Source organism: Triplophysa dalaica, chromosome 24 (assembly GCF_015846415.1).
Source record: "Triplophysa dalaica isolate WHDGS20190420 chromosome 24, ASM1584641v1, whole genome shotgun sequence".
Taxonomy (NCBI): Eukaryota; Metazoa; Chordata; class Actinopteri; order Cypriniformes; family Nemacheilidae; genus Triplophysa; species Triplophysa dalaica.
Window position 1 is genome coordinate 5043628 of NC_079565.1, and position 23686 is coordinate 5067313.

General features: G+C 39.0%; 1 protein-coding gene across 8 annotated transcripts in view; it reads right to left on the minus strand.

Annotated features, from left to right (window-relative positions):
* akap13 (A-kinase anchoring protein 13) overlaps window positions 1-23686 on the minus strand; it is a 72307-nt gene that overhangs the window by 15866 nt on the left and 32755 nt on the right. For 6 of the 8 annotated variants that reach the window (XM_056739378.1, XM_056739375.1, XM_056739377.1 and 3 more), the window contains exons 8-18: window positions 23077-23147; window positions 11093-11171; window positions 9967-10100; window positions 7734-8053; window positions 7147-7194; window positions 6481-6540; window positions 5195-5369; window positions 4997-5093; window positions 4379-4501; window positions 3008-3050; window positions 2249-2363 (exon numbers count right to left, since the gene is read on the minus strand). In XM_056739378.1, the coding sequence (XP_056595356.1) occupies window positions 2249-2363; window positions 3008-3050; window positions 4379-4501; window positions 4997-5093; window positions 5195-5369; window positions 6481-6540; window positions 7147-7194; window positions 7734-8053; window positions 9967-10100; window positions 11093-11171; window positions 23077-23147 (1265 nt within the window). The remainder of the gene's footprint in view (window positions 1-2248; window positions 2364-3007; window positions 3051-4378; window positions 4502-4996; window positions 5094-5194; window positions 5370-6480; window positions 6541-7146; window positions 7195-7733; window positions 8054-9966; window positions 10101-11092; window positions 11172-23076; window positions 23148-23686) is intronic. The other 2 variants (XM_056739381.1, XM_056739380.1) reach the window with 2 other exon arrangements.

Genomic DNA, 23686 nt, shown 5'->3' on the forward strand with positions numbered 1-23686 from the left:
CTTAATTTTTTCTGCTGCTAAATATACTGTACATATATTATTTTCATTTAACATCACTTGTAGTACTGTTGTTTATTCGCATGTTGGGTGCTGTTTTGTCATCACAAGTACAGATAATAATTACAGACTGTAATATGTCAATCTCATTGGCTCATTGGTTTTCATTGGCTTTGCTTTGCTGATGCTGATATATCTCATCTATCCTATTCAACTATTTATCTGTCTGTCTGTCTTTGTTTTGTTGACCTCTCTATTACACACATGTGAGAATCACTGACTGTGGTGCATTTAACACATCATCCCAATTACAAAACCCAGTTTGATTTACTCTGACACCAACCAATAGAATACCAACAATAAAATGACATCCAAACATAAGACAACAAATGAATATCAGCCTTATTTGTTTAAAAGACTTAAACATTTTAACTTTTAGTATCCATTGCCTGTTAAATACTGAACTAACGTACTGAACTATTTTGATCACTGAAGAAGACAAATGTCAAGGTGCTCTGCCCAAATAGGTTAAGTATATCCCAAAATGCATAAACATGCACTAAGAATAACAGCAACAACAAAACTATCTTAAAAAGTTTAATAAACTAAAATGGAAACATAAAAAGTATTAATGGATTTTAAATGGATTTTTGGACAACACTTTTTAAGAACAATCATCTGACAATCGTAACCGCAAACACATTAAAGAAACAATAAAGAAGCAGTAACATATTTACACGTAACAAAGTATCTTGCCCCTGAAATACTAAAACGTACCTCAAGCTTCCCCGCAGCATTTTTAATCTTCAGAGACCGACCCTGCGGTAAAAACCTACGAGACAACATGGACATCCCAGACGTAGGACGACACGCTTGTGGTCACTTGTCAGAAGGTGAACTAGAGTTGGCCGTGTACCTCTACACACGCCTGCAACTTCCAATGATGACGACCGTCTAAGACATTCTGAGGAAGGGACTTTTACAGCGTCTTTCTGTCTTCGCTCAGATTAAAGACACAGCGCAACTTCCTATTAACGCCTCCCTGATACACAAACCAGAGTCGATTGTATCGGCAAACGATGGCTTTTTAAAATGATTCAGATACCTGAGGTGGTCATGTGACCCACGGAATCAAACAATTACCACAGACTTCCTATGAGCCGTCACTGAACTATTAACTAACACGGGACCTACAGGTCTAAACCGACCTTTTTAATCTCAACCCAAATATGGACAGCCAGCTGGTATGATGTGGACGTCTATGTCATGTATTTATCAGCCGTCAGTTCTCTGAATCCACTCTATGAGGTCACTGATTTTAACACGGTTTCTTTTCACAGAACTGCAGCTTTCTGTCTGAAAGAGTATATTTAACAGAGAGGTAGAAACTGAGACCGCAGCTTGTTCTACATCCTGTTCAACTTCCCTACTGTGAACTTGAGCATGACAGAACTGCCGGGCACAAAGTTGCATGCGCAAGAGCAAGTTGTGCAGCGGAAGAGCAGATGATTTGTGCGACCTCAGAGCGTACAGAGGTTTTCACACGATAACCAATAATATCGTCTCTTGGAACCGCGGGGAGATAACCTTTAACTAGAAATTTGTATTAAGTTACCATGACATCCCTCAAACTAAAACCAAAAACTTCCATATTTGCAGTAATGCAAGGCTTCACAGGTTAAAGGAGGTGCAAGCGATTTCTGAGAAATGCTATACTTGATAGACGTCTGTTCTGTGTGTGTTGGAAAAAAATGATGTTTGGACATATTACTGACTGTGTAAGCAGAAAACACTGAGTGGATTGAATGCAAACATCACAAGAGTCTCTCCAAATCAGTAACAGGGGCATAGCGTTTGCTATTTTTAGGGCGGGGTCAAAATAGCTGAAATGTTTCTTTGGCGTTGGGGTGCTTTTTCTCTCTTCAAAATCGCCTGCATCTTCTAGATTTTTGTTATACGTCAATACATTCTTTGGAAAAGATTTATTCTTCAAAAATAAATTTTTACATGCAACCTGTGATACAGTCTTTGCACCAAGTGTGTCGGGTGTTATGAACCTGTAGCATCATTGCACTTGTTTAACACACATCCTGTTTTAAAAAAATCTGATACATGTCTGTATAAGCCATCTTACAACAAAAGCAAGAAGGCCCTCATGGTTCTACTATAAATAGCACAGTTAAAATCTGTTGACTATGCATGAGCGCTTGTTTAATATAAATATGTGAGATGGAGATCATGAAACGCTCACCTTGTTCTTTTTGCTCATTTTGTTCCTAAGGTAACTGAAGGTCCTGCTGACTTTTGTTCCTCCAGCTTTGCATTCATTGTCGCTCCGCAACGGACCCGGATCCTCCTCGGAAATACTAAAAAAAGAGAAAATGAACAAAGTTTTTTTTTTTAAACAATTTAAATTAGAATGGAAGACACAGGCTCTGTTCCAAGACCTAGTGTGCTATCTTGTTGTCTGCTGCCTATGTAGGCAGTATCATAGTATCCCAACTGTCAGAATTTGTTTTGTTTTTGAATGCATGTTGCAAACCTGTTATCAAAAATATATATATTTACCAAAAGTTTGGGTGCAAGACTTTGCGACATCTATATGTAAGGGATAATCCGTGGCTAGCCCTGCATTAAGGGGTTTTAATGCACGACGTGGAGGCCAAGAAGCGCGGAGTGGATTAAAACTTGATCAGACAGGTGACATTTTTTCATCAGTTAATTTACAAAACGGATCAAACTGACTGGAACTACCTGTGCATTAAACGGTTTTAATGCACACCTTCCAGCCAATCAGAATCGAGTATTGCAACAAGCCATGGCATAATGTTCAATATTGAATAGCCGATACTTGCAATAAACTCTTCTTTTGATATACGGTCTCATTTTTGGAACACGCGTCATGTCACAAGAATACCTATGGTCTATTAAAAAGTAGCTTTCAGAAGAGATCATTGGTTTTAGCATGTTAGCATGCCTTAAAGCTGAAAGGCTAATGCAGGGGTCGTACCTGTATTCTAATGATCCTGATGTGCCTGTGTAAGAGCTCAATCCTGAAAAGACAAAAGAAATATAGAGTTAAACCAACGGTTATAACCGTCTCTGACAGATGGAAACATACAATCTACAAAAGAACAACAAACATTAAGCTGGTTACACTCTGTACGATTTTATGGTCATTTACGCCAGTCATTTGTCAAACTGCTAAATATACACCATCATAGAAGCAGTAACACTATACGACAAGAGCATTTCCGACACTGCCTGCCTTCCACGAACACAGAGATTCATCACTAAATTTTACTTTCTAAATGCGCAAAATCATAGCCAGAATCGTACAGCGTGCATCTGGAATTTTGTGCTTGAACAAGCGAAAAATGACACATTTAATCGCGTGACAAGATTCTGATGTGCTGCACTGCAGAAGACAACGAAAGGAAATAGGTGAAGCAAAGTTGCACATTTATAACATAATCATACAAAAAGGCACAAAAATATGTTGAGTTTGGTTTCGAAATGAGATAACTCCGTTTTAAAAAAAGTGTAAAAAATCAAGTTTTTATTATGTTATCATTTTTTAAGTTATAATGGCTTAAATCCAAACAAACCAAATGTAGTTTTATTGATATTAATTGGAATGCACAATAAAAAACATGATTTTTGAACAATTTTAAAAACGGAGTCATCTCATTTTGGAACCAACTCTTCATATACACTGATATTCAACCACAAAAATGTAACGCCAGGAAAGATAGTAAAGGATAACGTATAGGCTGGCTTGAAAATGTAATTACATTTATAGTTTTTGGAATGGAATGATTATAAAAAAAATATTTTATTCCCTTTATCATCTAACACACATTAGACTTTCAAAACAGACGTCTTGTCAGAATAAGTTCCTAAAGACCTGAAGAAACATTGATCTAACATCTCAATTTACGTCAGATGGTGCATGAGGTCAATTTAAAAACACATCGTCACGTAAAATGCGTTTATGTACTTGTGTGGAGCATGTCTGGGACTTACAGTTTATATAAAAGTTAAAAGCAACCAAAAGTAATTGTGGAACAACAAATGCATGAGCCAGAAAACATGCAATACACAAACAAAGTTCATCTAAGTTATTGCTTTGAGCATTTCACAAACCAATTATTATCAGCCATGTATTTCCCATTTTAATATCCTATTATATAAATCACTGCAAATTATGTTTTTCCAATCAAGTCTTTCAACATTGTCAACATCACAACATTTCATTAAGTTTCTTTGGACTGGGTTTATCAATAACTTAGTGACACAAAGGAGGTAGGGTACACAATTCACATTAAGCAGGTGTCGGGGCAGGGTCCACGCCAGGCATTGTGGGATTTTTGTTACTTACTGACTGCATCCTCATCATCACTGGATGAAGAGCCAATAGAAAAGACAGATTTAGATTTGGGGAGCAAAGGCGAGATGCTGAAGGAGAAGGAGATTCGTCGCTTAGGTCGCGGCCGTCCTTTCGCTGGAGTGTTCCGTTATGACATGGGCAAAAAAGATCAAAGCAGGCGTTACAATAAAATAGGGTGCTTCAAAGTGCACAGGTACACCACCTGAGTAAATGTCCACTCCCTTAAAGTGTCACCAGAGTGAAGTGGAAGAGGGAATCATGGGAGTTCAACTTCAGACGAGTTGAAACCAAGAACACCAATAATCCCAGTCGATTAAGGATTACGAAATATTTTGCACAGTTGAGATCTCAGTCTGGCAAATCGTGTGTTAGATGTGGCGGTATGAGTAACAGGAAGTGAGTGATCGACATGAAACCAAAGTTTTATTCCTTGTGTTACCTCACAGGTATAAAACAAAACAAAGAAGCAAAGAAACCAGTGGAGAAAAGTCAGTCTGAAGTCTGCAACATCACATCCGGGAGTTGCTTATAAAATCTTTGTGCAACTCGTCCCACAGCGATGATGCAGAGCTCAGAGTTTGATATCAAAACAATACTAAACAAACTCACCATCCAGGTCTTTTTGACTGATGGCCAACATGGAGACGGATTTGGTGAGAATCGGATGTGGAGGTGTGACGAATCTCCGTGCGGACTGGATAGACTTCTGAAAGCAGTAAACGATTTATTAAATGATCAGCGGACACTGAACAGGTTGAGTTGATGTCACAGGTGTGCATATATGTGGCTCATCCAATCAGATTATACCTGACTGGCCAAACGGCTGCTGTCGCCCATGTCAGACTCCTGCTCTTCTTCGGTAAGAGACACGAGTGAGCCTCTCTCCTCTCGGTCCAGTTTTGACGGACAGATCGGTTCCTGTACAGGCTGGATTGTGCTTTTCCCTCCTTCCTTGTCAGCTGAGAGACCTTCCAGGCTGTAACTGCGCAAAAATAAAATCATTGCCAGTCAAAAAAACGTGCAAAATGATAAATATTTTGATAGTACAAAAATCTGTTTTTGGCATCAGTGCTTACACACACTCAACACAAAGAATAAAATAAAAACAAACATAAGTCTATTAGCAAATGATGACAATAAAGGCTTCAGTTCAGATAATAAAACGCGGCCAGCAAACTCATGTGACTCATGCTATATTGCCATCTCATAAAACCCTTAAAAGCAAACTCATTCTTCTCACTGGTCCGCAATAACTGCAAAAAACGATGTATTGTGGTTTTGCAGATAAGACACTAAAATGTTTGGATTTCACAGCAAAAAATCAAGAGCATATTTATATCTATTAAAGCAGAGGGTTTTATCCAAAGCAGATAAAAAATAAGGGAATATTTAAACTTTTGCCTTATTAACAAAAGTAAGTTTGTGAGGTTTAAATTAAATACTTTATTGCACTCGGTGGATGTTTATAATGTAATATCTGTGTGGTTACTCTGATCCACACACCCTGTTAACTTTGTCAAAGTTAGTTTTGAGAAATTTGTTTAAAGATGCTTCTTACTTTATTATTTGTTAACTAATAACACAAACATGCATTTAATGTGTGGCTTTTTAACAGTGGCTAAATGAACGACTAAATGTCGTAAAAATCTATTTAAATCAAGAATCTAGACTTCTCGTCTAATTTCTGTTCTAACAGGAAAAGAAAACCATCAGCTCTCACCTCTCATCAGGTTCTGAGATCCAGATTAAAATGTTAGTCATAGTTAACAGCTGTTATCATCTGGTAATGTACTTAATTTCATCTACAGTCCTGTTTAAGCGCATACAGAACTAGCCGATTAAGCTCTCTCTCCGAGTCAAAGGAAGTGACTGCTGGACAAACACCGGAGACCACAACCACTCTCACAAAGTGACAGGACTAAACCATAGACAGGAAGTAGAGTACCTCACGCACACACAATGCACAAGCATTGCATATAGACATTAGTCACAATCTTTTCACAACACGTCTGAGTTCACACAATGCGATTTATACCATGTCATTTCACAACCATTTCTGTGTTTTTCTGACACTTCCACTTCGTCCTTTTTACCTTCTGCTGTTTATTTCATCACCCTCTGAACGCGGGACGACTGACGGACACCAGCTCATGCTTCATGGTGAGTGGAAGAACATGGATGGATGGATAGAAAAAAGAAATAATGTTGTTAGTATAAGGGATGTACAAAAATGACATGATTTCAGACTGGATTAGTTAGTGGGCTGCCTGAGTCTCGTCGAGTTGTTTTCATGCCGCTGGAATCACATCATATTTCATTTGAAAATAACTAAATATCTACCTTTTTTTACTATTGTGAAGCTTCTTTAAATCAATCTGTATTGTATTAAAGGAATAGTTCACTTTAGAATAAAATTGTTATGTTTATTTACTCAACCTCTATGTCTTTATCTCTTCTGTAGAAACTAATCCAAGGTTAGGTTATATGGAGGATCATCAGTCCATCAGAATATAAATAATACATAAACTGTATCTGCGTTGTGTGTCACCCCATTAAAACTATATTCGGGCTGGGACGGATTTACGGGAAATGTTTCGACGTAATCTTTTACTGACGTTTTTAAAGAGGGCTTTTCCACAGCATATGGTGCTCGGGTCACATCTTAATATTTAAAACATTTTCCACGAGCGTTTTGACAACAGTCGGCCCACCAGTTTTAGGGGTCCCTGAATGGAAAGAATGAAGATGGATGATGGTACCTTCTCCTATGGCCCCCGGATCTGCGCTCCGCCTCACTTCTTGCCGTACTGGAAAAAAATGATGGATGGAGATGATGAGAGGAGAGGATGAATGGAAAGACACAATGACACATGATATAAAAATGAGGAGCTGATAGGATGATTGACAGATGTGGGTGTGTCGTCAATGCATTGAGGCGGGACTAAGCGAATCGTATTTTGCATGCAGTGTTATAGGAGTTAAACTATAGGTGTTCCTCTATTCTGTTTTAAGGAAAGAGTATTAGAGGTCAGCTGTGTGAGTTTATCGCTGTTTTGTGTGACCTAAATTCAGCTCTCTCACAGAAAAGACAGAGAAGCTGCTTTTAAAACCCTCACAGGAAGAAGCACTGGGATTCCCCTTTAAAAACACACACAAACTAAACACACAAAGTGAACGATCCTGCTAACACCAAACTTAACTCTATGGAGAAAGATCAAACAAAACTGGGCCAAACCACATCTAAGAAAAGAGACTCAAACGCTTTTGTGATGACGGACGGTTTGATGAATTCCATGAAGAATTTGCTAAATTTTATAATGGTCAATTTTAGGTTGGAGATCCATACCTGCGTTGACTCATCTCCACTTCTCCTGCTGAGTTTTTCCCCGGGCCCCAGCTGTGCCTGCGGAAGGGAGAGAGGGAGCGCATGGAGGTGCGTAAAATATCCGAACGCTCCGGGACTTCGGTCAGGCGGTCCTTTCTCTCCTCCTCCTCAGTTTCCCCAGAGATGGGTGAAGCTCTGGGGGATTCGGGCAGAAAGGGGTTGGATCCCGGCGTCTCCGTGGATTGAGGGATCGCGCTGGGGGTGCCTAAACTGGAGGTGTCGTCAGTGGAGGAGGAGTAGGACATGGATATGCCACTTGTGATGGTGATGCTGTCCTCGCTCTTCGGTGCGGAGTGAGAGAGAGGGGGAAGAGAGAGAAAACCGTGAGAAAGTATTAGACATGGTGTGTTTTGGTTTTACAAAAAGTATGCTTTGAATAAACCTTGACAGGCTTGGCCTCCTGCTGAAATACAAATGGTAAACATGTCAAATGCTGTAAAATTCAAGTAATTTTGATGATTTTTTTTACGGATTTTTCACGTATAATGTAAAAACTTAATTGAACATTATTGTACTATTTTTACAGACATTTTTTACATGTAATGTAAAAAAATAATCTTACAGTTTTTACAGATTTTTAACAGATATTGTAAAACATTTTTTATCAACATCATTTTGAAATACGGTAAAAAATGGCAAATTACTGAAAAGACTGCAAATTTACAATAAAATTATGTGTTATTTTATATGTAAAAACTGTTATTCTACTGTTTTTATTATTTTTTCATGAAATTTCATTTTTTTTACTGCATTTCCTTTTTTTTACTGCATTTCTTTTTTTATGTCGTTTTAAGGGGAAAGCTGTGACACAAAAGTGACAAAAACCAGCCAATCAGAACAATCTTGATACAAGAATTTGGACCAATGAGAATCAAACATAAAAAGAGCCACCCAGCCTTACATAATACTAACTCTACTCCTAACACACAAATACTGAATAACATTGTGAATTATTGCCGAATCTGTTGTCATGTGTAGTTTGGACAAGTGAATGTGAATTTTCTAAGCCGTACGACGCAAATAAAACGAGCGCTGATGACATACTGTACCACTTTTACGTCTGCAACAGACACAAGCACACTCATATTCTTTGAGCCAGCAGGACAGACGAGCCCCATGGATTCAAAGTTCTTTCCATCCTTGTAAACCTTACATAACACACAAACTCATTTCCATTCACAGCAGCTCATTATTTTTCTCACATGCGGAAACCGCAGCCAGGCGAGGGGTGTGGTGAGCTAACAGCTACGTTAAGCTGACCGTAATACTTGACTTTATGAGGCTCATCTATGGGACAAAAAATGCTTCCAGAACAAGTCAAGCTCAGGTTAAGAGTTCTTTAATCCAAAAAGGTTTCAGAAGTGTGTGAACGACAGTCATGTGTTTTGGTAAATAAAATATGGTGAGGTCATTCGGCATTTGTAGCTAAAAAATGAACATTACCACCACAAATGGAATGAAGCACAAATGTGTGAAAATAAAATGTAATTTAATTATTTAATACACAGTTTCAAAACTTTTTTCACTCATGTCGTTCATAGCCCGTATGGCTTTCTTTTTTCAGCAGAACACAAAAGAAGATATTTTGAGAAATGTCTCTGTGGTTTTGTGTTTACACAATGGAAGTCAATGGGGGATAATGTTGTTTACTACCAACATTCCTCAAAATATCTTCTTCTGTGTTCTGCAGAAGAAAGAAACTCATAAAGGTTTGGAATGACATGAGGGGGGCTAAATAAATAATGAAAACTTGTATCAGAGCCTGTGATCTCTAAAGGTCTTAACCGACACGAGGAATCCCTTCTGTATTCCCAGCATTAGTTTGCAAGGCTGGAGAAAACCACAAGGAAACTCTGCCTCGTGAGTCAACGCCACCCTGACTCGAGAAGAGGAGGGAAAATAGGTAGGGGAGCTCGCATGAGACGATGAGGTCATAATTGCAGCCCTAGCCCACCGCTCCGCTTGCGTCACGTGATGTCAGTGAAGCAAAGCTGAGATAAACGTACAGAAAATTACCGCTTAAACTATGACGCATTGCATAACCGCTATATCTGGCAGACGGTCTCACACAATGAGGCACAGTCAAGGGATGCCTCGTAGAAACAAAATAGCAACACCCTGTCAAATGCAAACAGAGAATTGGATGACACAGGCAAAAACAGCATGCATGTACACATGAGCTTTCTAGACCAACCTTGTTGTTAAAAACACTGTCCTCGCCCAAATCTTGGCTGAGGAGAGAGTCGCCATCGCTGGCAGACCCTCGCATGGTGCTTGCTGATTCTGTGTGTCGCACGCTCTCCGGTGAGGGTGTCGAAGGGGGAAATTCTGGGAAATAGAGGAAAATGTAAAATCAGAAATTAGGTCTTTGAAACATACAGATGACGACTTTTCTTTTTGTTTACTGTAGTTATAATAATTTAAAACAAATGGTATATTTATTATTGTTTTGTTTGGAAGGCAGAAGGTTTAACAGACCATTAAGTCAATATTTTACGGCAAATGTGCACCGTGAAAGCATCATAAACTGTAAATAAAACAGACATGACTGAAGTGCAGTCATTTGAAGTGAATCAATATACAGTGAGTGAGTCTGAAGTGACTCATTTGAGTTCAGTGTTGCATCTCGGACTGCAATCCCTTCAGACAGGATGCTGATGTCATCTAGATGATCTTATTTGACCAGAGCAAGCTTTTGTATTGACAGGAAGACATCCATTTTGCCTTATGAGCAGTTTCCCATGTGACACAATGCGGGCACTATTTAGACTGGTGTGCAGAAACAAAAATAAAAGAAAGGAAACAAATCGAGCAGCATACAGTACAGCAATTGATCTGTACTAAAATATATGAATGGTTGATATAAACGTGTACATTTTTATTAAAACCACTGACACTTCTGCACTTTTGTAATCTTCAGTAGATTGTAGCATTTGCAAAACAAACCTGTTAATTTTGTAAAAAAACTATATTTAAAAGACGAGATAAGCTATTATTTTTAATACAATATTAAAGCAGCAATCTATAAAGCTTGCCTTTATATCACCATCTCTAAAACATAAAATTGCATGTTAACTTAACCTATATTTTCGTTGATTTAAATCAAATGATGTTAAAATCCAAGTCCCGTGATATCATATGTCTGCTATTGCATATCCGCAATGTTCCGTTTATATGTACATGTCCAATAACTGATTTTTTCCGCCAAAAGTTACACACAGTTTTTATGCCGTATAAATTAAAACGACTGTCTAAGCCAATTTCATTCTTAACATTTATTTATTTTTTGCCCTGCAATAACTTAAGAATGAAGTATTTACCTGAACTGGTTTTGGTCTCCTGGACTCCAGCGACTCGACTCGAATCAACTGAAAAAAATGTCTCCGTCTCTCTGTGAATCTACAATAAGAAAACAAAAACGACACAAAGTTGAAGTTGAGAAAAATATTTTATCAGCAAAACGAAATAAAGATAAACAAACAAGAAAACACTTCAAGAACATGACAAAGCATCAGCCCAAAACCAGTTTGTGTGCGTTTTCACATTCAAGTATCTAGATTAAAAATCTTAAAATTATTTGACATATTAATAGTTTTTCCCACATTTTGGATGACTCCAAACACACCTGATTCAGCTCCTCAGCGGAGTACTAGCGTGCTCAAGACCTGAAAAAGCTTCTTGTTGACTAAAGGGAGAGTTTAGGAACCACTGAAATTCAAGAGATTTTCTGCACATTTATATTTCTGATTTCTTCAATCTGTTTAAAGCCCATGGCAGCAGGATGCTCGGACACATCAGGCGTAAGATGATTTCCTCTCCTACCTCGAACCTAGGAAATGATAGTCAATGGTTGGAAGGCAAAAGCATTTTCCTTTGACCAAAAGCTTTATTTTGTAGATGAAAAATGCCCTTTTCTTAAGCTTCTGAATGGAAATATTAGCGAGGACAAGAGTGGTTTCGGAAAACTTTAATGCTTTGATTTGGGGCACGAAGGTTTTCTGGGTGCATGTGTGGGGCCAGGCGAGGAATGTGACCCACTTTTAAACATCACGGCCCACTAACGTTCAACTCAGAGCAGCTGTGAACAGACCAGAGAGAACCAAGCAGTCAAAGTCTTTTCATATTTTATCGTCCTTATAGTCTTTACACACCATATACACTGGAACTCATTCCTATGAACCACAGTACAAGATTTTATTGATGAGAGAATGGGTTCTTGTGTTTGTGCATCTGTCAAAAGTAAAAAAGATAAAGAGGATCGAACGATAAAGAATGGCGGAAACAGAAGCTCGAGTTGCTTCCTGTGCAGCTCATCTGCACGACCATCATCAACTCCATTGATCTACGATTACGCCCACCCGCCGCCCGTCAAGAGCATGTGACACACGCTAAACTCCCACGCTCCGTGTGAGGCCGTTGTGTGCATGCACGTGTGTGAGACTTCTCATCATAGGCGTCCTTTGTTCGAACACTGGTGGATGGACACTGGTCTAGTGTGGCAGGCGAGAGAGGCGTGGGCTCTTTCAATAGAGCCATCAACAGCTGCGGCCTTTTAACTCCGAGACAGTGCAAGAGGCACAAGATATTCAGTTCAAATTCTAAATTCAAGGGATCAAATAAATAAGGGACTGGTGTCTGAATATGTTTGACGATATTTGGTTGTGATTGAATTATTACCAAGAGGAAGTCCGGAATGTCAAAACCAATGTTCTCGCTAATATTGTTCCTCCTTAATGCAGACGAGGCATCAAAAGGTGAGATTAAGGCCTGCAGCGTTTCAATGTCGTGTGCTTGTTGTTCATGACATGCCGTTATGGGTTTGACAGAATCCAGGCACCGCCGTGAGACTCACATCAGCTGTGCCGTGCAATGCTTTCTGATCCTAGACCAACACATCAACCCCAATATGGCAAAGGAGCTCAAACAAAACCATAAACATGCATGCTGTCCTCAATCCTTCAATCTATATTGTGAATGATCGACTTTGTCTTGAATGAGCGGGAGAGCAAATTAAAAGTCTGGAATAAATGGTTGTAATAAGTCTAACACTATCTCAAGAAACAAAGATTTTATATAGATTATCATCATTTCTTCTATTTTTAAATCAATAATGACTCATACTTTGTTAAAATTGGCAAACACGGAGTGAAAATCCAGAAATCCAGAGACATTACATGAGCCGTGCTATTAAAACAAAGTACATGTCGCATGCTATATTCATACCGTATGACAATTACTTGTCTCATTTGTGCCTATTTTTGTTTCTCATGGGAATTTTGTTAAATTTGTTAAATGTTGATTATTTAATTACGAGATTTTGAGCATCAAAGTAGTAATAGCAAAATAAATTGTGCTTTAATGTTAATTATAGATATAGATTTATAGATAAAGTACTCAAATGTTTTTAATATTGAAATGATTTATTTTGAATAATAAAATTAACAAAATATGATATATGTTTTACTATTCTGCACAGAAAATAGGAGGTTGGCTTAATAAACATTCATTTCAATCATTTATATGGCCATACTTTTTTTTAATTCAAAGATATCAATATGATGTTTTCACAGAATGTTCAATACATTACTTAGAATGATTTTAGGTAAAAAACAGCAAGACTGTTTTTACAGGCAGAGTAACAAATCTGCAATAATTTAAAACATAACCGAGTCCTACATTGGTTTCAAAAAAGCACATTTTCCGAACACTTAAAATGCATTTAAGAGCAATTCTACAGTTCAAGGCTGTAAGGCTCTTTGCATATTTCGTGCCATTTTACTGCTTGGAAATAGCAGTAATGGAGATTGCAGACACACACACACAATTCTAACCAGACACTACTTCAGCCAATTAGTGATTGAGTCCCGATCTGTAGTAATGGAAAGCCGTAACACCTCACACCGACTCCACTGAGAGCAATAACATTCGGAAACATGCTATAGATGGACAACAGCCCACCTTGATTTTGTTCTTAATATGTGTCTCACTGGAATAGCTTCTGTTTTAACAATACAGTTAATTTGTATCACATAAACAAATTTTCCGACTAGCAGCTGACCAATATGTTACGTTAAAGTCAAATGAGATGTACGTAAAAAAGTTACAATTTGCTAAAAACCTCATCTATTATTTACAATATATACAGTAAGACCAAGGAGGTCAAGAAAACGGTTTTAGATGAAACAGATCTCTGGGTGTGTGTTTGTGTGCAGTGGGACACAATGGGGCTTTCAGTAGCCGCTGGGACAAAGAGCTCATTGCCAGAGATGATTTATGGCCCAACAATGTAGATATGAGATGATGTCATCGAGTAGCCTTATCATACGTGCAAGGACAGGCGTGTTTAACACTGGATTTGCTTACAATGCTTATGGCTTTCATGCTTATGTGACATCAAAATGATACAGTTACTAAAAATAAAAATGGTATATTTATTTATTTATGAGACATTTATAAACCAGGACCTCTTGTGTACGTACTTATGTTTGATGATTTTAGCATGAAATGGTATGCACGCTGATTTTATGCACATATGCATGCGTAAGCATTGTTTCTGAATGAGACCTAGTGTGTGATACAATGTATGCGTGTTCTGTCTCAGCGAAGAAAAGGAAAGAAATTACCACAATGAAATCACTCTGTGTGTGTTGTGTGTAACATAGGCTGTAAAACTCCGCCATACATTTCCCCCAGGCGAGTGCTTTTATTGTCTTTACAACACTGCTGGTGAGCAAATGAGGCCATAACAGGATGCCGCCTGTAGTTAAAGCCAAGACCACCGCAGAACTTTTTGTCCAGCACATCTAATGCCTAAAAGAGCACAAAGGAAATATGCACACATTAAAATATACCCCATCCTACATGTGACCTATGCTGACATGCGACCTCTGGTTCGGTCAGTATTGACTTCCTATGGGAACCCATGTCATACAGGAACTGGCCTTTTCCAAACAAACACTTCCTTGGGAAAAGAGTCCAGACGTCCAGAATGGGACAACAGTGGGAAGAAACGTTATTTTTGCATTTTCTCAAAAAATGACGAGGGGCTTGGATGTTGCGGGCGGTTGCCATGGCAGTAAGTGGTTGCTAAGGCTTACCAGTATTAGACTCTATGGAAGGTGTGTGTTTTAGGGAAAGGGAGTGAAACAGTGACTTTCGAGTGCCACGGCTGAAATCCAAACGCATTCGTGGTCTAATCATGGAAAGGGCGGCTGGTGAGATGGGCTATATTTAGGGATGACAGAACTTCCGAACGTCTTATGAAACACAGCAGTAATCCACCGAGTGTGGAGTGAGACTGTCCACAGACTGCGATTGAAGCTGGACATTCTGGACGCATTCCATAGATATAGCTTATGAGTTGTGGAGAAAGGAAAACCCAGACAGTGAATTGGGTTCGAGGAGACAAACAAGCACACACAAAATACCCTCAAAACCTATTCACACATACAGTATACCTCAACTTAATAGAAACAACCTTTCTGATTTCATGCAGGTGGTTTGGGGTCAGAACATCTGTGCAATGATTTAATAAGGTGTTAAGTAGCCATTTGGTTTCTCAATCAATATTAAGCGGGTCCTGGTTGAAAGGAGTGTGCTACAACAAAGGTGCGTGTTTTCCACGCGTCGGTTTATAAGTGCTCCCCTGGGTGCTTCTCCAGACGGGCGTGTACGACCTGTCTTTCTCAATCTGTACTCAGGCCTGAACTTGCACCTGCGTCTTTGTTTTTCACCTTCGGAGCGTTTTAACAGTCCCTCTTCATTTCATGCCACAGCAGGTTAACACGGACTGTGTCATTACATCACTTCGCAGAATATGAACATGCATGCTGCTGCTTCAAGGTAAAGAAAACACAGAGACTAACAAGTCGGAGCAGAAAAATTCATTATGATGTCTGAGAGCGAACAGACTAAAAGAACTAAAATAATTGATGTTTATTAGTAGCGTGACTAGCTCAACTGCAATAACCAAAAATTTGTAGGCCCATCCCATGATCAATCGCATCCAGAAGTTTGTGTTTACATAATATTTGTCTGTGTACTGTGCATATATATATATATATATATATATATATATATTTATCAAATTACTGGTAAATATAAATAATAACTACTACAAATAAAATAATATAAAACTCCTATATATATATATATATATATATAAACATGATTGTGTATGTTTTTGGGTTTATAAAAGTTGTGCACAAATAAATGCAACGATCCCACAGGTACTGAAAATACAAAAACAACGAAATTGGTCAAAAAAATTTACCCAAGCTGTCACTGGGACGGTACCCTAAATGTCCTCATATGTATCATTTAAGTACAAATACATACCTTAAAGGTACTACTTTTAGGTGCAAAGGTGTACTTTTTGAAAGACTACCGCCCCTGTGACAGCTTTGGACCATTTGTTTTCTGGCAGTCTATGAAGATTCAAAACCAAACATACATCATATAACCAGCTTTAAATGTCTTTGTCTTCGCTCATGATTCTAGAACCAGATGCCAGCTCATGTCAGATGATATAGAGCAGAGAGTGGTAGAAAAAGTGTGTGGGGATAAAAACAGCCGTTGAGGTAGGTCTACTTATCGAGAGTCTTTAATCGAGGGGTCAGAATGTGGAAGGGCCTTTATGTGTTTGGCTGTGACCTTCACTGATACAGTACCAGACCAGCCACTAAATATACATCCTTCAGCCTACTGATGACATTCCAGCTCGCGTCCATACTGTTCCCATACGCTCACATCCAAACACATGTGTTTACATAGATCTCTAAATAAGGCCATGCTATTGGTTACTGTTATTATGATTATGAAGCTACAGACTATAGAACAACCTTGGATGGCCAAAGATTATTTTTTCAGGAAATGGAAAAAACACTGTACTTTTAAGAATTTGTACTGGTAAGATGTCTGCAAAGCCCGGTGACAAACATGTGACTAATAATAGTGATTTATTTAAAAAATATAAATCCTGAAATATGAAGATAACAGGTTTCAGAAGAACAGCAGCGATGCGTTTACAGTTTACGGTATTTATAAATCATTACTTTAAATCGAAATCTTGGTTTTGTCAGCCTGAACTAATTTCAGAGGGCAGCTTTGTCCCAACAATGTAAATACATGCAAGCATATATGACCACCAGTTTTATACCAAAGCGCAGAATACATCTCAATTATTAGGCGGCGTGAAGTGACAATCCCCAAATCCAACCGATGTATCAAATGGTGTGAGCAAACTTTAGAGACACAAAACACAGCATCAGTAAAATGCACAACCGTCTGCAGCTTTAAACTCCAGCGTGTCTGCAGGCAATCGCCAAACCTAAGAACCAAAGCAGTGGCCAAAAACGTGGAAAGCAGGCCTCGTCGTTCCACATCCAAAACCGAACTCCACCCAGGCGAAGCTCTGGATACGGCCTGAGAACACGCGCTCTCATACACGCCCCTTCCACTTAACGCACGACACCTTTGGCATCCGGACAACACTCGCAGCCAACCCTAATCGATCCAATGTGACGGCGCATGCAACTGTCAACAAGACAATCGACAAAATATACCAGCGTGTCGTGGCGCAACAAAGAGCGACAGCTCTTAAACACCTTAAAGACAATTAAACATCGACTTTCAAAACAAAATTAGGAGTTAAATACAATGTGGTACATTTCTTAAACCCACCTTTATCAAAACCACATCCACGGCTCTCTCTCCCTTCGCACAAAGGCTATACCTGCGGCGGTGACGCTCGTACATCTTGCCGTTGGTGAAACGTGAACGAGAAGAATAAACCACCGCTGTATTCCAACATGAAGCCGAGACTCGGAGTTCTCCGTCAAGCGAATAGGGAAAAATGAGCAACTCTCTTCACATCTGCACCATGAACCAGCCCATTCACATTCCCCCTCCCTCTCTTTCACACACTGCTTTCCTCCCCCCTCTATTGCTCTCTCTCTTTTCCTCCCTCCGTTTCCTTCCCACTCTCCTTTACTTCGTCTCGACTCCCTGCCTCTTTTTGTTACAGGCTTTCCTTGTTTTCTTCTTTCATAAAAGGCATCATCCAATCACAATCGATCTTTTCCTTTCTCCATCCCCTTTAGCTCGTCCTGACGTTTCCGTCCTTCTCAAATTTACCGAATGTTTTTCACACAAATCCCATTTTTCCAAATTGTTCGGATTTTTTTGGACAGGCGACAAAATTATTGTACGACAAACAGGATTTTTTTACTAATGCAATCCAAACGACATCTTTTTTTTGAAATACAATTCTAGTGCGATTTTTGGAAATAAGATTGCGATGTGTCAGATTGGATACTGTTTTTTGAGTGTTGTCACACGCTAAACACGGTCCTGTATTTTCCTTTTATAGTCAATAAAAAGTCTGTAAAAATCTGTAACCTGTATTATTATCGTAACGTTATATGTCTGTTATAAAAAAAAGTCAATAAAAATGACATTACTTAGAGGAACAGTTCACGCAAAAATAAAATTCTGTCCTTGCTATTCAAAACCTGTATGACTTCCTTTCTTCTGCAGGAAACAGAAGAAGATATTTTGAAGAATGTTGGTGAACTGAACAGCAGTGCAAGTCTTCTGTTTTCTGCAGAAGAAAGAAAGTCATATAGTTTTGAGATGACAAAGGTGAACTATTCCTTTACGTTGTAAGCCGACCAATCAGATTACAGCTTCCTAGATCCTATGATGCTTAAACTAATACTCAGGCCACCAATGTAGATTTATAGACAAGGTTTTGACTGTTCTTCCAGGACAGACGGATCTGGTCTCATCACTTGCGAAATGACAGTGTAGCCCGTCTGCTCTTCAGATAACCCAACACAAGTCAGGAAAAGGTCTTCACACACATTTACTGATAAAACATCGATTTTCTGACAGGCTTCTGTTCTGACCTCACCATCCATACTGTTTGGAGAACAAAAGGAAGAGGTTTCCAGACCCCGCCCAGCTTTGTGTCTGCTCTCACACCGGTGAGATAAGGCTTTTCGTCAACGTAAGAGCCATCAAAACGATTTAGTCAAGCTAACAGGATAACACACTCTTGATCTACACTGAAGGGGCGGTAAATGGCTTTTAACTAATGCGCCGTGTAACACTGGACACAAGGGATTGCGTATGCACACAACCGTCAACAACTGGAGCCATGGCAACCGTTTCAAACAAGGATAATGACGCAAGGCTGCAGGGATTCACTGGGGTTTAACTCAATTGAGCCGATGCAGGGAACTGGGCTCAAACCTCTGGAAAAGAAAGCAAACCCTGCCAAATTCACATGGGCTCGCTTTGAGTAGAAAAACGAATGCGTTTCATAGGAAGGAGGTGACAATGGCACATCATCATAAAACAAATGGAAACTTGTTTAAGTTTTAACGTTGCTACTAAACACCAGGAATCATTGCTGCGTTAAAACGAGAGTTCACCCCGAAAGAAAAATTCTATCATTTATTTATTCTCACCGTTGAACACGAAAGAGTTTTTTGAGAAATGTTTAGTAGGTTTGTGTCCATACAATGGAAGTCAATGAGGTTTAGTGTTGTTCGGACTCCAACGTTCTCCAAAATATCTTCTTTTGTGTTCTGCAGTAGACACGAGGTTACACGTATCGACCAATCGCATGCATGCAGAATTGTATTGTTTTTCTGGGAGTTTTCTATTCGCCATAAAATGAATGGGATGCACTTTGTGGGTATGTATATAATTTTACACAAATAAACACACATGCCCATACAAAAACCCTTCAATTAAAGTCGGTGAATACATTACTCTTCTTTGGCATTAGGACTTTCCTTGCACAATAGGATAAATAGAAATACATAAAACCTGCAGCGCTTTCTTTGTTCAGACGCAATAAAAGCGGGGTGTTTTGTGTTTGCATGTGTACGCATCATTATCCAGTAAAGGAGAGGAAATCAGAAACAAGGCTTCTTTGAGGGATCCTGACGCACATTACTCTTGCGTTTCATGCAAGAATCTGTTCATTTAAAGATCCAAAATTCTCATCACTTGTGTTTTTCCATATGGCTTCAATGACATCAAAAGTTGTTCGCACAACTTTTCTAATGCGTTAACGAAAACATTGACCAGGATCTACTCTCAATACAAAGCGAAGACAAAACTTTTATTTTTGGGTGAGGTTTTAACCTTTTGACCAAAGTGGTCGTAAAGGAAATCATGAACAGAGACTCAAAGACAGCAGAAGAAAAACAGGGAGAGAGTGACTCGGAGGGCGTGAATCAACTAGAACAAAACAAAATATATTTCCATCAGCGGGTGGAGCTATCAAACAGATCCATGAATGGAAGGAGTGTGCGTGAGGGGATGTAGACCAGCCTCACTTGTGTCTTCAATTCTCCCACTACAATACAGGCCTTTTGGCTTTTTGTCAATATCACACTATTCCATTATTCATTACATACCAGCCCTCAAGAGGAAAATCATCCCTTTATACCGACAAATCACAGATTCATGTTTGCATGTTTGTAAGTATGCATGGAGCAACTTGTGTGGTTTAATAGTTTTAAGAGTTTTAATGAGGTTCCCACAGTGCACCAGCATTGAACAAAAATGGAAATGTGTGGAGAACACAATTTTCTGCTTTTCGTCCTTGTTTCTCTCTCCAACACATACTTGACAGCTCTGTGCACATCTGGAAGAAGTTACATTACATCCTCGCACAAGAGGGAGCCAGAGAGCGTGAGACACAACACAAACAAGCAGCAAGAAACTAAGCAGGAATGAACAGAAGTAAGTAAACAAAGCATCTCTATCTCAGAAAATGTCTACCCCATGTTTGGGGTAAGCTGTGTCATGTATAACGGGTAGGTTTTATCGTTGCAGATTATGTAACAAAAAAAGTACATTTCAAATTCAAATATAACAAAAATTTGTTTAAGCAAAAATTATAAGTCAAAATAATCATGTTGCCTTATTTTGCATTTCCATACACCACCCCAGAAAACGCACAGAAGCATTAAAATAAAATATTTCCATTTGTCGGTGCGCTGACATAAAGCGCTAGTAAGTATCCAGCGACCCAAGTTCGATTGCCTTCTCGTGCCTTAAAATTCACAGCTTTGGTCAAAACATAATATAATGTTGTTCATATTTGAATGAGCGATATTGAAACTTTGACAAAGTTGACAGATTTTACACCGCTATAATTCTGTTTAACCGACGCTGTTCAAAGTGCTAATATTTCCCCTCAGACAAAGATACTCCAGAGGTAACAAAAATGTGAGGAATGAGCCCCTGTGAATCCCAGAGCAAAACAAATCCGTCACGTATTCAATCCACAGAGCAAACAGGAGTTGAAGGAAGACAATAAATTATAGAAGAACCATTTAGAATCAAAACTGCGAAAATCATTTAAAACAATCGTGCCTTATTTCCCAGACAATTAAAAGCAAAACAAATCTAGATTCATATATTGTATCTTAAATGTGACGTTTCCCGATTGCTGTTTTAATGGGTGGGTATTATGGGTGGTAGCAAAAGATTGTTATGATGTAGCTAGGGCGTTCTAGGTGGTAGCTAGGCTAGGGTGTTCCGGGTGGTTTCTTCCTGTCTCATAAGAGCCCGTCCCTGTGATATTCTTATCCCTAGACTGGCACTGCTACTTTAGTAAAAGCAAAGTTAATTTTGATAAAATTGTCTGCCAATGTGTATGTGTATATGTCAAAGAGAGCTTATACTGTAAATGTCATGGCACAAATTGCTTGATTTTAGCTGTTTCACATCACAAGATATACAGTCTTAGCAAGCTTGTGATCGAAAACCTTTCTGACATCGTTGACATCAGGAGGCTCAATCAAGGCTTTTTTGAGGGGTCAGTTAGGTTTTGCGATGATCTTGACCAATGTTTGTCCAGAGTAAATTCGGCAGTGTAAGTCAAAGCCCGGATGCTCTGTGAATGCGGCCCCTGCTCTTATCTCAAGAGGCTCTTCAGATAGAATGTTCCCGAGTGTAATTTCTTTCAAATGCTGACAATGTAGATACACGGCCTCGTGATGCGATCCAAGTCTGCATGCCAGACAGCAGATAAGTGTAAAAGTAGCTCGTTTTCAAAGCTAATCTAGACCGAAGAATCTAAGTTGATAAGAGAGGTTAGCAGGAATTATAAATGATGAAGAGGTACTTTTTTTTGTGCATTTCTTTAATATAGCCGAGTCATGATCTTAAAACTGTGGAATACAAGAAAAAAAAGAGATTTTACAAATATCAAAAAACATGAGCCAGTCTCAAATACTCACTTGTTTACCCAAAAACAAAACTTATGTCATCATTTATTAACCCTCGTGTCATTCATAACTTGTATGACTTGACTGAGAAATGTCTGAGTGGTTTTGTGTCCATACAATGGAAGTCAATGGTGGCCAGTGTTGTTTGGCTATCAACGTTCATCAAAATATCTTCTTTTGTGTTCTGCAGAAGAAAGAAACTCATACAGGCTTAAAAGGACATGAGGATGAGTAAATGATGACAAAAATAATTTTGGGCTACAGCATCATTTACAATCATAGCTTCACTATGCCATATCCAAAACAAAGATGATGCCAGCCGTGACCTGCTACCAATGGCGTGTACATGTTTCCCTTGAGTCTGATTCAACAGAATCCAATCTGCCCATCCCTAGCGACCTGAACAATAATACGATCATATCAGGGGCTCACAACCAACCTGACGACTACAGAAAGAAACTAAAACAACGTGAAAGATAAAGAACAGTCGAACTCATGTTTAGAAAATTTAGGAGAACTTCTTTATCAGCAAAGATCGATATCTTACTTTATCACTCATGGTGGCCCACATAAACACCCGTGCTATCATTCCTTTCCTTCCGACTCCCAGTTTTCCCACCACTGATATCATCCCACTGACACACAACTGGTGAAAAAGATTAGGGAGATGATGTCACCTATTCTTTCCTTCATGAGAAAAGGACAGCACACACACTCAAACAGAATGTGAGCTGCAGGATGGCAGTATTCCCATAGCTAACAGTTCGACCCCGCAAGACACAGTTCAGCAGTTCCAACTCAAACCTGCGTCAGAGAGCTAAAGCGTTTGCACCGGCCGGGCTGAGAAATCAGATTTACGACAGAAGGTCAGGTAGAAACCATCTTTCAATGTCTGCTCAGCTGAGCCTTTCGGGAAGCCACTACCTTCCTAGCTACTGAGAAATTTGGGTGGCTGGGGGCAGACGCTGAGTGAATCATGCAGAGAGTTCTGAAATGTTAATGATTTATTTACTTGAGGGGCAGTTTGAGGATAACAGCCAAACACTACTCACCACTTCAGGATTTTCGACATCTGCTGAGGAGCCTTGGTGTCCGTCCACTGCGTCTTTTGCTAAAGTGCCATCTGTTGTCAATGCAGAAGACATTTTTAAAATTGTAACCAACTTGTTTTTTTCCTCATTTGTCAAAATGCAATTTGTAACTAAACGATTGCTGAAGCATTTATTTATGCTTTTTTCCCTATACCTTTGTAATACCAACGTGTAAACACTGTTTTTATCTCTGTAGAAGCAAGCAAATGGAAATTCAATTGCATGACTTTTTATCAAAACTTCAAAAAATGTATTTGCCTTTAACGTAACTTATTAACTTAACTGCTGACTCAAGTCTTCACAGACGATTAAACAAATCATACCACAGTCAACCTCCATCACTCTGTTAAGTTTTCAACCACATAGCAATTGATACTGTGAAAAGGAAATGACAAATTTCTTCTTTTCGACTGAGGTCAGCAGCTTACTGTGATATAAATAACACATACGGTAAGCCGTTATTAGTAGAACAATGCAAAATTCTCATCCATGTGGAAAAGAGCTGGGCGTCTACCACTTAGGGAAAACAAATGTATAGTCTATCAGCTGTTTTCTTACTGTGATGTAAGGT